General features: G+C 52.2%; 5 protein-coding genes across 5 annotated transcripts; 1 reads left to right on the top strand and 4 right to left on the bottom strand.

Moving 5' to 3' along the window:
• Positions 1 to 61: 61 nt before the first annotated feature.
• On the bottom strand, positions 62 to 523 carry QC763_203355 (uncharacterized protein; the record flags this gene model as incomplete). Its single annotated transcript, XM_062909374.1, has 1 exon — positions 62 to 523. One exon carries the CDS (start codon positions 521 to 523, stop codon positions 62 to 64), a length of 462 nt encoding a protein of 153 aa, XP_062768150.1.
• Positions 524 to 1,190: 667 nt separating this feature from the next.
• Positions 1,191 to 2,788, bottom strand: IRC22 (Increased recombination centers protein 22). Its single transcript, XM_062909373.1, has 3 exons — positions 2,555 to 2,788; positions 1,958 to 2,415; positions 1,191 to 1,904 (listed from the first exon to the last, which is right to left on the bottom strand). Exons 1-3 carry the CDS (start codon positions 2,624 to 2,626, stop codon positions 1,622 to 1,624), a joined length of 813 nt encoding a protein of 270 aa, XP_062768149.1. The 5' UTR covers positions 2,627 to 2,788; the 3' UTR covers positions 1,191 to 1,621.
• A 4,088-nt stretch (positions 2,789 to 6,876) lies between these two features.
• QC763_203340 (uncharacterized protein) lies at positions 6,877 to 11,093 on the top strand. Its single transcript, XM_062909372.1, has 4 exons — positions 6,877 to 8,494; positions 8,708 to 9,489; positions 9,572 to 10,385; positions 10,458 to 11,093. The coding sequence occupies exons 3-4, from the start codon at positions 9,637 to 9,639 to the stop codon at positions 10,552 to 10,554; spliced, it is 846 nt and encodes a 281-aa protein (XP_062768148.1). The 5' UTR covers positions 6,877 to 8,494; positions 8,708 to 9,489; positions 9,572 to 9,636; the 3' UTR covers positions 10,555 to 11,093.
• Positions 11,094 to 11,861: 768 nt separating this feature from the next.
• On the bottom strand, positions 11,862 to 12,723 carry QC763_0032930 (uncharacterized protein; the record flags this gene model as incomplete). The annotated part of the gene is made up of 2 exons (XM_062905534.1): positions 11,862 to 12,601; positions 12,667 to 12,723. The coding sequence occupies 2 exons, from the start codon at positions 12,721 to 12,723 to the stop codon at positions 12,332 to 12,334; spliced, it is 327 nt and encodes a 108-aa protein (XP_062768147.1). The 3' UTR covers positions 11,862 to 12,331.
• Positions 12,724 to 12,942: 219 nt separating this feature from the next.
• On the bottom strand, positions 12,943 to 13,569 carry QC763_0032920 (uncharacterized protein; the record flags this gene model as incomplete). Its single annotated transcript, XM_062905533.1, has 3 exons — positions 12,943 to 13,020; positions 13,087 to 13,143; positions 13,477 to 13,569. 3 exons carry the CDS (start codon positions 13,567 to 13,569, stop codon positions 12,943 to 12,945), a joined length of 228 nt encoding a protein of 75 aa, XP_062768146.1.
• Positions 13,570 to 15,404: the final 1,835 nt, after the last annotated feature.

The following is a 15,404-nucleotide window of genomic DNA, read 5'->3' as shown; positions in this document are numbered from 1 at the left end:
CTTCCCCATCACTTTCTTCCCCCTCCCCATCCTCACCACTCTCCAGTCCCTTCCAATCCTCCTAAGAACTCTCCTCGCCCTCCCCCTCCCCTCCCTCATCCCCCCCCGCCTCCTCCTCCTCCTCCTCCGCCTCCGCCTCCTCACTAACCTCCTTCTTCTTCCCCCTACCCTTCGGCCCCCCCCTCTTAACACTCTCCGTCTTCTTAACCGTAGCCGCTCCCCCCGGCGGCCGCCCTCTCTTCTTCCCTGTTCCCCCAACATTACCAGCCTTAACCTTCGCCGCCTCAGCCTCAGCCTCCACCTTATCAGCATTCGCCTTCATAGCCTTCGCTCTAGCCGTCGTCTCCGTCTTCTTCGGCGTCGCCGCAGCACTCTTCTTCACACCACCACCACTCCCCTTGGGCCTTCCCCTCCCACGCCCGCTAGGCACCGGCTTCGGCTTCTTCTCATGCTCCGGCTTGGGGGGGCGGCCGCGGCCGCGCTTGACGGGGGTGGCGCCGCTGTCTGGGGCGGTGGATGCCATTTTGTTGTTCTGGTGGGGTGGTAGCTGCTGCTTGGTTGTTTTTTGTTGTCCTGTCTAGTTCAAATCGGCGCGCGTTTTCAAAACAATTGCGCAATAAATTGAGCAAGTAAAATTCCTCAAGAGAGAAAAATGTTGTTTCTTTGCAGGTTGGTTTTTGTTTGTAAATGGGAGAAAGAAAGGACAGATGCAGAAAAAAAAAAAAAAAAAAAAAAAAAAAAAAAAAAAAAAAAAAAAAAAGAAAATGAGATTTAAATTGGGGAATTAAATCAGCCGGTAAAATCACACAGCACTTGCCCTGGCGCCCTCCCCCCACCCATCCTCCCTTCCCTACCCAGAAATGAGATCAGTGCCCGCCCCATCCGGAAAACTCCCACTACCGCGTACAACCTGTCCAGTTTTTAACCCAAACATCAAAACATTTCCGCGGGGCGTTTGGGAAGTCCGTTATCTTTTGGTCTTTTTTTCTTTTCTTTTCTTTTTCTTTTTTTTTTTTTTTGCGATTTTTTGCGATTTTTGTATGTGAATCAATTGATCGCTGTTGAATTGGACGTCGCATGATGTTTTTGGCAATCTTTGACGCGTTGAATGCCACCCATTGATGGGCTCAACTGTCTGGCTGGTATCCTACAGAACCACATGTTGCAGAACGCGCTCCAGTTCAACATCTCCGACGTATACCATGCCATATAGTCCCATGCAGAAGCGTGCCCATCACCCATTGCAAGATACACGAGATCTCCAACCTCAGACACGTCCCCTCCGTCCCAAACGCGTCCACGTGTCACACCCCACCGCTCAACATCAGACATTAATTCATAGATTCCAGACCAACATACGAAGCATATAGTACATACAAAAAAGCACGCACCCAACTTTTTTCTTACTTCATCATACAGACCTGCCCAATATCCCAGTCCAGTTTCCAGGCAAGTAAAATTTGTATAAATAATGCCCGCCAGATTTGTAAAATGCACCCTACCTACCCTTGCCAAACCAACCCCGCTATAACCGCAAAACCCATCTTACACCCGAAAGGACAAGGAGTCAACCTGTCCCAACGCTCGTTCCTCCCATCTATATATCGTGGCTGGTCCAAATTTATTTAGCCTTGCCGCTGGCACTGCTCTTGACGCGCTTGGCGACGGGGCGGTTGATGTGGTGGGTGGGGATCCAGGCCTCATCGTAGTCCTTGTCAGCACCAGTGCTGGTGGCACCGGCCGACTCGGAGCCAGAGAGGGGCTCAACCTCAACCTTCTTAACCTTCTTGCCCTTGACGGCGGGAACGCGGCGGGTTTGGGGGAAGAGGGCCTCGATCCAGGTCTTGTAGACGAAGTAGAGGGTGGCGCCGAAGAGACCGGTGAGGAAGAGGTAGAGGAAGATGCTGGAGAAGAGTTAGTAACCATCATCGGTCAGGCTCATGTCGGAAACACATACATCTGAGGGTCGAAGATGCTGGTAGGGGGTTCAACAATGGTGGCGGGACCGGAGTGGGCGAGAACCTGGTAGACGTGACCGGACTCGGCGTGGGTAATGACCGCCATGAGGTCAAGAATGACATCCTGGGGGTTCATATCCTGAGTGAACTGGAAAGGGATCTGGTGCTTGCCACCAGGAGGAATCGAGGCCTCGACCTTGACAGCGGTCAAGTTGCGGATAATGGCGCCCCAGGCAGGAGCATCCTCGGGGAGGGGTTGGGTGGTCTTGAAAGCACCGCCGATGTAGACAACGTCAATTGGAGTCGCCTCATTATTGGTGATCTGAATGAGGGCCTTGTTGATGCGGTTATTGACGAGCTTCACACCAAAGATATCAGAGTCGGGGAAGGTGGTTTCGATATCGGCCTTGAGCTCTGGAGTCTCGGCGGCAGTCGAAACATTGGGCTCGGCGTCGGCCTGGAGGTTGATGCTACGTTAGCCTTTGCAAATCTCGAAGCTGCGATGCCAATTGATAGTTTTGCGCGACGGTGAAGCTAGACGGGGAGCTCGAGCTGTCGAGGTGAGGTGGCGCGATGACGGAACCATTGGGACTTACATCGTCCTGAGCAAAGACGGTGGCGGCGCGCAGAGCGAGCAAAGCAAGAGAAGACCACTTGAAGTTGACCATTGTGTACCGAGCTCCAGACGGGGGGTTGACGAGGTTGAGAAAGAGAAGAATGAAGAAGAAAATCCAAGTACCAAGAGGAAGCTTGGAAGCAAGCAGAGCAGAGAGTGTAACAGTCGATCACGTAAAAAAGTGATGTGTGCAATCTGGCCTTGGAGTGGCACCCCCCTAGCGTCACAGCTCCCAAATGCTGGTCCGAGCGCTATCAACAGGGGGGTGGCTCCCAAGATGCACCTATCGAGGCCGGCCACGATAATTCACTTGGCGGAATTCACTTTGCTGCTGGCAGCTGTGTATCTGTTGACGTAAGCTTGGCTACAAAGTGTGAGGAAATCTTATCTGTGTTGTGCTCTATCCACCCTGCCCAGACAACCCCCCCTTTACTGATTCCAAAGAGACGAGCTGTATTGTTCACCCTGAGAAGGCCTTTCATTAATACATATGATTCAGTCTAGGTAGATTCATCCGCTAACATGGCGTCCAAAGTGATGTCTCCAACAAGCACATTAATCAAGCACCCTTTGACTCGAACAGACCCTTCTTTTCGCAGCATGCCTTGTTTGAGCAGGCACATAGGTAAGTGATCGCTTGTATAAAAATTAGTCTAGCATTTCTAATCAATCATGGCCATGAGAAGATATATATATAAATAAAATACTAAATGAAAAATTAAAAAAAGTATGATATTTGTACCGAGGGGGCTTCAAATGGACTCTCTACACCGCCCGAGACCAGAGCGTAAAGGGAGCTTGCGGAACCAAGCAGGATTGCAGTTAAAGGCTCCCCCAACTTGGTTGAGCAAAAACATGAGAGTACACGATGTACTGAGGGAGGTTGGAAGATCATGGAGATGTTGTTGCAGCAGGAAGGAAATAAACGCTGGAAAGATAGCGAATTGGAATTGCATCCAAGATATGACTGTTCCGTGTTCCTGTTGTTGTTTTTGTTACAGCAGCACAGTTGGACACAAACCCCCGCCGCGTCGTGACGTAACCGGCTGTTGCAATGTCCATCTCATGACGATAACTGGTCTCCAGAATCATTCGGTCATATCTGATCTGAACAACACAGCTTTCCTATGATTGATCGATCTGCAAACTATCTGAACCTCCCCATGCTTATCGATCGATGCCAGACTGAAGACCCCGATGACTGCGGACTCGGGAAACGTGCAGCAGGCGGAGATGACATCAACTTGGAACGGGCATCAAAGCCATACAGCTGAATGTTGGGGGCCACAGCAGAGGATAAATCTCCTGGGGGGTCACGATCGAGAGAAGATAGGGGTTCATCGTGATCGAACTTTTCGACTAGAAGGCCAGGATCAAGAGGTGACAGCATCGAACGCGCGCAAACCTAGCTTTTTAGCTTCTCCCCCGTGTGCTGCCTATCGATTGAAATGATTGGGCTGAAGGGTCCCCAGCTGCATTTGGCCCTGGGCGAGCAAGCCGGGGGTTCGGTGTCCAAAACCAAGAACTGGGAAAAAATGACCGAACAAGTGTGCGGTGACACAGCCTTGGGAAAGTGAAGAAATTGTCCTTGGACCCTGAAAAATGAAAGATCCCAACCAGGGGTCTGTCTTGGCTGATGAGCCCTGCGAAACGAAACAGAGCCTCGTCATTCAAGCGAGGAGAGGGAGGGATGGCCGACCCAGAGAGAAGGCACTCATGTGTTCGGAAGAAACAGCTGCAGCATGTCGAGGTACCAGTGAAACCAATCACACCGGGAAGCCACAGCGGAATGACGTCCACGGGACTGCTTGTCTCAACTCCAGAAACGGTCGCTAAGAAAGAGCTGGGTACTTCTTCTTCGGGTGGGACCGTGGGTTTAGGGGTCCTGGGGGAGGTGAAGAGCTCTTCAAAGGGGGGCCACTAATGCGAACCAGCACGGCAGGGCGAGCCTGTCAACGGCTAACGATCCCAGGCCGCGGGTGAGCTTGTTCTTGATCGTGTCCCGAGATCTGGGATAGCCCCTGTCTGAAGACGGGTAGCTGCAGGCGATGGTCTTGCAGCTCCGTAAAGATGACCGGATGCTGGCGGGAGGTCGATAAGCGTCAGCTGCTTGCGACCGAGATGCATGACGTGCGCCTCAACATATCTCAAGACGTACCACCACGAGCACCCGGGGCGCCATGGTTGCCGGGATGGCACTGGACCCTTTGATTTGGACGTTGAATCAACTTGCAGCGCATCGGAGCACGGTCTGAGGTTTCTAGACAGGAGAGTTGCTACTCCCCGTGACCAGAACTTGCTAAGAGCACGCTTGCTGATATGGTGAAGGCATCGACGCTTCCGACCCGATACGCATCGCCAAGCACATGTTCAAGGCATTGCCTCGACAAGCTTCCTTGAGCCGCACGCGAAGACGACACTCGAGGTATGATGCAAGGAGATCCAGAACGGGGAGAATTTTCCGATGGTCCTGTTAGCCAAGCGCTGAAACCGATGAACTAAAACGAGTGGAATCTGCGGGGGGGGGGAGTAAACTTGCAAAGCTGCCCCAAAAGGCTGAGCCCACAGCGTCGTGGTGTCGAAGCGGCCATGACGCCTGTTTTCCGGAAAGTTGATTTTCTCGTACCGAGTGAGATCGCAGAAGGGTTCAGCAAAGTCCGGGGATCGTGGTATTTCAAGCGTCTGTCAGTGCCAACCCTCGATAGAATTCGTGTACCGACCCCTTTCATTAGACACAAGGCAGTCGACAGAGCCACGGAAACACGGTGGAACATGTCAACGGTAAAGCTGAGACAAGGGCTCTGCAAGACAGAAAAGCCGGTCCCATGAAAGCCATGAAAACGACGGCGCAGGAACCGCGAGGCTGTTTGGACTTGATTGCCTGTGTGCATCAGTTCGATAAAGATGGGCGTGGGGGATCTCGCCGAGGCATCTGATTGGTGTCCTACTAGTCCATGGGAGAAAATGGAAGGGCACTGGCTGACCGGATAGAAGGGGGACGAGAGGCCCGAGGTTGAGAAGAATAAAAAAGCAGGACGCATCACGTCATGTGTGTGTGGTGTTGGGGGTTCGAGTGGGACTGGGTTGAATTAAGCAAGCGTGCCATCTCCCTGAAGAGGGGGACTCGGATTTGTCAAGATGCTTGAGGGTTTCTGGCTCTCATGGTTGCCTGCAACCTCTGATCCGGAAACAAAAAAAAGAAAGCAAAACAGTTTGCAAATCGCAAAAGGTCAAGATGCAAGGGTCCATGTGGTGGGTGGTGCCAAGGCACGTCGTTGCTTTTCTCCCATCAGTAGCCCACCTTGAACCTGACCAATCAGACGAGGCGATACATTCAGAACGGAATTGGGCCATGATGCTGAGGAAAGTTGAGGGAGTTCCAGGTTGTGGTCTAGACCTCAACATGCTCGCTTCCTGCCTTTTCATTGCAGAATCAGAGTCATTTGCTGTCTCCGCCCTTGCATTGGAGCGCCGGCCTCTCGCCCTCTGAAATGAGTCCTCTTCACCGGAGTACGCGGATCTTCACCAGAACTTGCGCAAGTGGCATGTATTTTTCAGCTGTACATGCTCTCTACAGATTCGGAGCGTCGGTAGCTGAAGCCGAAGCCGCCATTAATTGCGCACCTAATTCCCAGGATCCAGGTTCACGATCTTCCTCCTAACCCTTTAGGGTTTGGTGTGATCCGCAGGCTTGCCGACTACCCACAGTGCGAGTGCGGGCGCCGGTGACATACTTTTGGAATTATTTGTTGTCGTCTTGAAGCGTGCACAAAATCTCTCAGATGGCACCAACACTTGATGAGCATATGGGTTGTTAGGATGCTAGAGAGCCGAGGCGTGCTATTGGAAACGCGGCGTGTGTTCTTGAACCAAAAAGAGAGCGTCCCGAAGATATCAAAGTTCAAGCGGCTGCAACCCAAGTATCTGTGCGCCGGCCGCAATCGAGCCTACCTCGGAGTCTCTCTCGGTGACAAAGTTGTGTTCCCCAAAAGAAGGAGAGTGCTTGGTAAAGATAAGTGTCCGAAAGACCTCGGGGGTTCATTATGCATTTTTTTTATTTTTTGATTGACATCCATCACAGCATCAGCGGAAGCGGTTCATATTGGACAATTGGCGGTTCGTCGACCTGCATGTCGGAATTTCTCCTGGGTCGAGGGCGAAGCACGACAGATGATACTCGGCCTGCTGTCACACCGGACCACACGCTTGGAACGATGCACATGGTCTTGACAGAGCGGACGGATCAAAGGTGCACTAAAAACTCACCACATCGAGCTGTCTTATCGCTCAGAACGGACCGTCACCAATACTTGCTCTCCTCCTGCCTTTCTGCTCCAAGGCTCGAATACTGGCGTAGCTGAAGGAAGAGGGGGGTTGCATTCGGTTGTTGACGATTTCTCCGGAGCCGCGGAGCCGCCACCTTTTCAAACTCGTCCCATCCCGTCGTTATCATGAGAAGAATGTAGGTGCACAGGACATGCTGCACAGGCCAGGTGTCACAGGCGGTATGAGGTGCTGCAACAGAATATGCGTGCTCTCCTGTAACAGTTCCATGAAGGCTGGAGAAGCTTTGACAAGCTGCCGCGCTGCGTCGTACCGCGGCCCGTACTCGGACAGGCACACATTTTGTTGGTCCCTGCAGCTACTTTCCAAAATGAAAAGATTTGGATATCAGGGAATTTCAACAACTCGTCAACCATGGACGCTGATCATGAGGAAGAAGAAGTGACCAGACACCTCAACGGAAGCAACCTTGAAGGTCGCCGAAGTCAAAGTCAGTGTGGGCCGCCAAGCCATATTGCCGCGACCCCTCCCACTTGCTCCGTCCGGGGTACCGACCCACGCCGCACTGTGTACCTTCACCCCGGTCAGCTTGACATTGTTGGAGGGAAGGGACTTTGTCCGACCGTCATACTTCTTGTGTGCGAAAAGAACTGGTGATGATACAGCCAATATTGCCCCCAGCGGATATCAATCCAAAAAGGAGCCCTCCTTGCGATTTTATTTCAGATATCTTCTTGACTGCCGGAGCGTTTCTTCCAGCCTTTCACCATTGAATTTCCTCCAAGTTACTCTTGGCCCAGGGAACTTCAAATATAGGCTCGAGAGGCAGCCCCCGGCAGTAGCACCTGCCGAGTCATGACGTAGAGCTTTCCTATCCCCAGTTATTCTCTAGACTGCTCCTTCCTCATGAAATTTTCCTAACCGACATGTTGAATATGGCACGAGCAACCTCGCAGAAGGAAGTTGCCAGTGGCGTGTTACTTGCATGGCTCAAGCCCAGATAGTGGATACACAGGCCAGAGACAGTGGGGTGACAAAGAGGGAACCGCCTGCCACTCCCGTCTCCCGCTCTCCCACTCACAACAACAACAGCAACAACACATTTATACCACATGTCGCTTTGGTAATCGGCAAAAGAAGATGCAACATTTGCTCAAACGAGCTAGTCTAGCCCCTCGGAGCCACAGAAGCTGAAGCAGACGCCGCCCGCTTCGCACGGAACAGGGGGGATGGGTGAGAGGGTTGCAGCGGCCCAGAGACTCGGGCGCGCCCAGCCCTCTTTTTCCAGCCTTTCTCCAACACATCCTGGACAATCCTGGGCCATCATCGACGCCCCTGCCGGCTTCCATGCTGGATCTTGATTTGGCCGCCAGATCCCGGACCGGCAACCCCCAAGGACCCTGGATGCGCCTCATCCCAACTCTCCACCCCGCCAGACCTCTGGATGGAGTGTCCGCAACTATTGCTCACCAACGACTCGACATGCCTCGACATATCACCACCACCTAACAAAACTGCTACCCTTGGCTGCTACCCTTGGTATTTACTCAAGAGCCGACTCCCGTGCCTATACGTGAACCAATATCACACCTTGCTTAGACTATCTCTCAAACAGCAGCTCTATCAGAGGTTGTAGGTACGAAGCTACCCCCCCCCCCCTGTCTAGCCTTATTCGCCCTTCTCCCACAGCCTCTCCGTCTTGTCTTTTGTGCCCCTGGCGGGTGTGCCTGGCTGCCGATGATGAAGTCCGACACGGAAAGTCGGCAGCATCGAGCCTCTCCTGTCTGATTCTCCCACTACTTCTGGTCATCAGCAGCTAATTGACCACTTCGGATGACACCATGACCAGCCTATGATACGTCTACGCGCTCTACGACAAGCCCATCGATTGCTGTAGCAGGCATCGACCCCCTCGGACCCGAAGCTGGTCATGCTGGTCCTGCCCTGTACCGCGCATGGCATACCCCCTGCCTAGAGTCGGTGTGTAGGTCGATGAGAGCTTCTTGGATCCTGTTGATCATCATCATCCCCACTGATCTTACGAATCTTCCGCAGCTGTGCACCAGGTACCGTGGACCCTGTTCTCTCCCCGGGAGCTAACTACGGCTCAGCTGCAGCGGCATCCTCGCCTTGCCGTCAGGCTGTCTTGGCTTCGTCAGGGTCGCAGGCTCTTGAGCGTTGTTGTCCTGTGGGCTGCATTGTCCTCTCACGCAACACGTTTTTTTTTCTTGCTATTTTTCCCGGGGCAGGCATATGCACGTCGTCCCAAAGTTTGGTCAAGCGTGGGCGGCTATAAAAAGGATCCCTCCCAAGCGCCCTAACGCAGTTGCCGCCCCCATTCATCATCCCCCCATCTTATCCCCAGACCTCCCCCGTGTCCGCCTGGTGGCAATCTTTCATGCTGTATCTATTTCCAGCTGTAGCGCAGTACCTCGCTTGATCAACGTTCCAACCGACCTGTACCAGGCTGTTGTTGCCGACAGTTCAGTGCAGATTCACACGCGAGCAGTGGACGCTTCCATCCTTCCAACATTCGAGAAGAGGTCTGAGAGCGAAGACGACCAACAAACCACCCGCTGCTCAGGCTGTCTCCCTTCAAGAATTGTGTTATTAGACACGTTGGACTCCTGGGTACTGAACCATCTGCTTTGCTCTCTTGGCTTTCGTGTGCAATTGTGTGTGTTGACAACCAACACTGCTGACACCAACACAGTTCTCCACTTCAGGGACTTGGAACATCGAACACCCCCCGTTCGTCCAACGAAACCAACACCGACCATGGCGATGCCTCGGCCAGGTGACAACTTCCAAGGGGAACAGGTATTTTGGTCTCCCTCCGGGCCGGCTCCAGCCTTCTATTATCCTCACAACGAGCCCTCTTCGTGCCGGTCGTCTCAGAACTTTAGTAACAGTCCTCCCGTCCAGCCCTTTGCCGACGCCCAGTTCGACATCTTCGAGTGGCATCCCTACTTCCAGTCCTGTTTGCGATACTTTCTCGACCACGCCCAGTACGAAGGTCCGATCCAGGCCCTCGCGGCCTTTGTCAACATCCAGCTGCCCTTTCAGAGATCCACAAATCCCGTCTTGTCCTCGCAGGCCAATTCCCCTTCGGGTGGTGGCCCTGGATTAGCTGCCGGGTTTGGCGCACAGGGCTCGTCGGGTCGAGCAGCCGGTGTTGGACCGGGGATGGCTGGGCCCGGGGGGGCAGGTCTGTTAGGGGGATTCCCATCCCACATCTCGCTGCTACCGTATATCCGCCGACTGGTGGCGACCGGGTTTGACTTTCCGGCCGTGCTCCATGGGTTCTTTGGGGACGACTGGCAGAGAGGGATAGGGCAGTTCCACGAGCAGGAGAGGAGGAATTATCTGTTTGCGACAAAGAGCAACAGCTGGCTGGATGTCAAGGCGGCGTATGACATGGGGGCAGAGGAGACGATACCATTTTTGAAGCCGTTGCAAAACACGACGGAGAAGGAGATTCAGGCGGCCGAGGCGGCGTGGAGCGAGTGGTTGGCCATGCAGGATTGGTAAGTCTTTACTCTGGCTGGCAGAGGCGGGGAAGAAAGGGAAGGACAGCTGACTAACGAAATAGAAAACAGGATGGTGGGACCTAGAGGACTGGCAGCGATTAACACCCCCCCACCGGGCGGACACGGACGACGAGGGAAGCCTTATATCAAGAGGGAAGAAAACTGAGAAACACAACATGAGAGAGAAGAGGGCAGGGCTGTATACCTTACTTGACGAAATTTTCTTTTTTATATGGCTGTCATTTCTTTTGGGGTTAAACCATGGCATTGTGGGCTTGGGCTTTTCGGGATGGTGGCATTTTCTGTCTTTGTGTCGGCTCGGGCATAGCAAGCGGGGTACAAAGGGGGCGGGTGGGTTACGATGATTTCTTTTCTTCTCTTCTCTTTCCGTTAAGCTTTTTCGTTGATATATTGGGATGGATGGTTTTAGTTGGTTTCTTTTTGGGACAGGTTATTAGACCTTGACGAAGTTCATGAGCAGGGTGTGTAGGGGAGAAGATACCAGCAGTATGGCATGGCCTTTTTGACACGAGATGATGATGATGATGGAGATGGGGGGAATGTGTACGAAGAGACAGCCGGATGAGTCATGAACGGATGATGATGTTGGGTAGAGGTGAATGAATGGATGATTGGTGTCTGGAGTTTTTGGGTTTGTGATTGTGAGAAGTGTATGATGAATGATAGGGCGGGGTTGGATGTGTGAATGGGGATGGGTTGTTGTTGGAGGTGGTGGTGGGTAGGTGCATGAGGGATGGCAGGGTTGTGATATGGGCTGTGTAACTGGGCTGGGGAAGGTGATATGTTGTGAAACGGTTGGAAGTAGGTGCGCGTTGGATTGGTTTGTTGATTTGGTTCTGGGTTGAAGGGGTTAGTTAAGGGGGAGGGTTTTATGTCATGCTGTGTGGACAAGGGGGAGGGAGGGTCGGTGTTACACAGGGGTTTGGACTTTGGCTTTTATACAATTTTATGAAAGACATCATTGTGTAGATGGGTGAAGGCCAGGAGGTCGCGATTGTGCTGTCGCTGAAGAGTGTACTCACTGTCTGTAGGACTTGATGGTGGTGGTGGTGATGGTGGTGGTTGTTTTGGTGTATTTGTTTTGATCATGGCGCTGTGACTGCAGGGGCGACAATGATGAACAGGTTCTACAGTCTGTAGACGGAGAGGAGGTAAGGAGATTTTATATTTCACGACGGGCTATGCGAAGTAGGCAGTCAGGCTCGTTGGGTTATTCGGCGTGTGTGTGTTGACTTCTCTACGCCTCTTTTGATGGGCAGTGTTCCGAGTTGTCGGGTCGGTGGATACGACGCTGGGGTGGGGGTTGTCTTTACTGGGAAAGGGCTGCCGTGGTTGGGTCTGGGTGCTTTTTTGGTGGCTGTCAAGTTAGTGAGATGTGCTGCGTCGGTGGTGGGATGGTCATTGGGATGATAGATGGGGGTTTGGGTTTGTGTCACATCAGAGAAGCTGGTAGTGAAAGAGGGGTTGTGATTGTCTTCAAAGTGAAGCTATCTGCAGGTTGTTCCCATTGTTCCTTGTCCTTCGCAATCCTTTGAGCACTCCGGCAATGTAGTTTCCTCTGGTCAGCCTCCAACTCCGGCCCACCGTTCATTCCCTCATTTTCCTTAGCCCCTTGAGTCAGCTCTCCAGCTTTTAATAATGTGGATAGTTGGCTCGAATTTGCGAAGAAGTTCGGGGAGATCCTTGGCATTCGCTGTGATCAAGTCCATCTTGAGCATGATCAGGCTGTTGTGATCGCGAAGGAGCCGACCTCTCTCAGCAGTTCTGAAGCGGCAAACCAGCATCACTAGTTTCAAGCAAGAGCCATCTGTATGACTCCAGATCTCTTTTCTCACGTCATGAGGATCGCTGATGAAAACAAGTAGGTCCAGCACGCGAAGTAACCACTCCACCGCCGAATACCTCACCTCATATGGTGACTCTCAGGTAGCCACGTTCAGAAGCTTCTCAAAGTATCGCTTGATGCATGCTCCGATTGCCTTGGGGTCGGAATAACAAGGCTCTGAAGCACATGCGTAAACTTCGCAACGGGTTTTCTCAAAGTCGTCTTGGAAACCACCTAGATTGCTGTCCCGAAGCCTGTCAAGGTGCCGTTGGACAATGGGATGTATTGCGGGGTGGCGATCTATGGCCAGCACCAAGATCTCTCGCAACTCGGACTCCACCATGGAAAATGGGGCTTTCTTGATAGCCTAGAATGGCCACGAATATTCGGTTAGTCGCTTGAATACTCCGTTAGAAATGAACAGGAACTTACGCCGGGGTCGGCAGCAGTCACACCCTCATCCGCGGTCTCCGTCTTGATGTTTGCCATGGTGGTGGCTGCGAGTGCGAGGTTGAATGTGGGGTGTAGAAGAGAAAAGAGAGAAGCAATTTCCTGGGGACAAAAAGGTAGCCTAATAACCTAGTGTAGGCCCTTAGGAGCCGCTGACCACGGGTGGCAGGAGCGATGGGAGGCAGGGGCTTGAGGAAGGTGCCGACCTGGAGACTACCATTCTCACGGGCACCTCCGACCGCCTGTTCACTGATGTCCTCACTGATAACCGCAAACAGCTGGTACAAACATGGAAGTCGAAACGGTCATAGCGCTCTGACGAATGGACCGACGGCGCTTGAGAAACACTATTAGCTTCCGCTTCTCAAGACATGGAAATATAGGTACGGCGCGACGACTTACCTTGGGATAAACCACTCCCTTAACCTCCTTCGAGGCTGGGGTCGCTTTCTCGCCTGACTCGGGGGCCGTGGTCAGTATGGTGAACTGAGGGGTTGGCTGATTATGGGCGAAAAAGAGATGAGGGAGGAGAAGAGAATTTTGGCACCCACGGAAAATAACCCAGTGAAATTGTGTGGTCAAGGAGAGCCGTTTTGTGCCCAATTAAAAACGGAAGGAGCAACAAGGCAGGAGCAAAAGAAGGCAGGAGCCCATGGAAGGCGGTGAAGAGTCCTCGTTCACATCTCAATGCCCTGCTTTTCGGGCTAGTCAACGAGAACCGCAATGGGAGGGACATCCATGAATTTGTATGAAACCCCTTCGATCACGGAGGTCGCATCTTTTGGTCCTCACCACCTTGGATGTGTTGAGCTGACGGTGAAGTGATCCATCCACCTGTGTAGAAGTGTCGGCCTCCTCCAGCTTGGCCGGTTGGTACTTTGCCATGGTGATGGTGGCGAAAGTCGAAGTGCTGGGTGGGGAGAGAAGACAGAAAGAGCAAGAGAGAAAAAGCAGCAGAGAAAATTTGAGCACCCACAAAAGTAAACAAACAGTGCGAGGTCGCGGGGTCGCATCGCTTTCACAAAAGGCAGGAGCAACCGAGGGGGCAATAAATGGAAGGCGGGGAAAGAGCCTTCCCACGGCCATTGACATATCACAGACACTAAGACCAGCTTTGCAAGTATCTTGTAACACCTATTGGTTGTTTTTGAAAGATTGCCAGTTTCTGTAATTCGATGTCAAGTAAAGCAAGCTCTTATCAGATCGGGAGATATATCGGCCCTCACTGACGATATTATGTCGAAGCTCTGTTGAAGTCTGGATACAACACAGCTGTAAAATCCTCTCCAGTGACATTACGTATTCCCCTGCTTAGAAACTTGTGCCCTGTCCATGGTACACCACGTCAGGGCGGGAAGAACAGTCGCCGATCACTATGGCTACTGCTCAAATCGAGAGTGCCACACTCCTCGGCTGACCAAGACCAGCATACACCAAATTGCTGAACAGCACCACCATCGCCTCAATAGCATCACACTTGCTGTGCGAGGGGTCCCTCGTGACAATTTCGAATATCGAGTCGAGAAGATCCCTGACTTTCCGCCCCAATGCGCTCCGGTTGCTGTGTCACACCCCAGTCATGATCCATATGCTTGCAGTAAACAGTCAAAATGTCGACTATTGTCTTCGTCTTAGTCATCCATTCAGTATTGGCGACCTTTTTTTTTTTTTCTTTTTAGCTCGGGTGGCTTTTTGCTGGAGGAGGTTGGCGACGAGGGGGTGCTCTGTGGCGGCTTCGATGATGGTTTCCAGCAGTGCTTGGTCTGGGAGTGAGGAAACTAGCTTTAAGATGGCGGCCTTTTGGTCGTAGGACGTCTACATGAATGTTAGCATTCGAATGGAAAAAATGCTTCAAAGGAAATTACATCGTTATCGGTGCCATCCATCAGGTCTATGACCTCGGTCGGGTTGTGTTGAGTGCAGTCCGCCAATGTTGTTGCAGAGATGGCGTATGGAAGGCGAGGTGAAGATGTTGCGAGAAAAAGGGAATATTGTTGGGTGCTCGCGGTGTGGGTATGTATATAAACAAAGCAATAAGACCGTGTCGTTGCTGTTAGGGGGCAACAGAGCCAGGGGCCGGAACATACAAGGGCTATGGTAGCAAGAAGTGGGAGGCAGTGAAAGACCAAGTCTACTGTTTGCTAGTGGATTGTTGCTCTGTTTTCTCTCCTGCAACTGTATGGGGAACTGCTGGTTTCATCAGCGAGATAGGATGAGAGCAACCATCTGAAGCACTGTTTGCCTTCATCCCCATCATCCCCACTTGCTTGCAGAAAGATCACCTAGTCACGCTTTCTTGGTGAGAACATTTCACGTGGAGCAGTCCCCCAGTAACTCTCCCTTTTCCACCTTCCACCAGCCGTCTTCCTCCAGTGCCATCAAGATTGTGATCCTCACCAAGTTCATTGTTAGTCATATGGTGAGTCGTCACCAGGCTTCAGGCGTCTGATGTTCATTGCTCGGATGAGTACCTAGGAAAGCACAACATGGCCGTGGCAGGCAGCAGGCAAATGTTATCCCGCGGCAATATCAACTAATCTCAAATTCTTTCGAATACCATGTTGATGACGGGCGCTTTTGCAGCGCTTCAACGAAACCAAATAACCATTCAACCCGCTCCCCCCCCAAACCAGCAACAAAAAACCCCAGATATAAAACAACCCAAACACCAAACCCACCAAAATACAACTCCACCAAATATCCCAAGTACCAGCCTCATC

Source organism: Podospora pseudopauciseta, assembly GCF_035222475.1.
Source record: "Podospora pseudopauciseta strain CBS 411.78 chromosome 2 map unlocalized CBS411.78m_2, whole genome shotgun sequence".
In the NCBI taxonomy this organism is placed as follows: Eukaryota; Fungi; Ascomycota; class Sordariomycetes; order Sordariales; family Podosporaceae; genus Podospora; species Podospora pseudopauciseta.
This window is presented reverse-complemented; position numbering and strand designations above follow the sequence as displayed.

Coding starts and splice junctions, on each gene's coding strand:
- QC763_203340 (XM_062909372.1), top strand. CDS start 9,637: ATGGCGATGCCTCGGCCAGGTGACAACTTCCAAGGGGAACAGGTATTT. Junction 10,386..10,457: donor TGGTTGGCCATGCAGGATTG/GTAAGTCTTTAC, acceptor AATAGAAAACAG/GATGGTGGGACCTAGAGGAC.
- IRC22 (XM_062909373.1), bottom strand. CDS start 2,626: ATGGTCAACTTCAAGTGGTCTTCTCTTGCTTTGCTCGCTCTGCGCGCC. Junction 2,416..2,554: donor CCGTCTTTGCTCAGGACGAT/GTAAGTCCCAAT, acceptor ATCAACCTCCAG/GCCGACGCCGAGCCCAATGT. Junction 1,905..1,957: donor AGCATCTTCGACCCTCAGAT/GTATGTGTTTCC, acceptor ACTCTTCTCCAG/CATCTTCCTCTACCTCTTCC.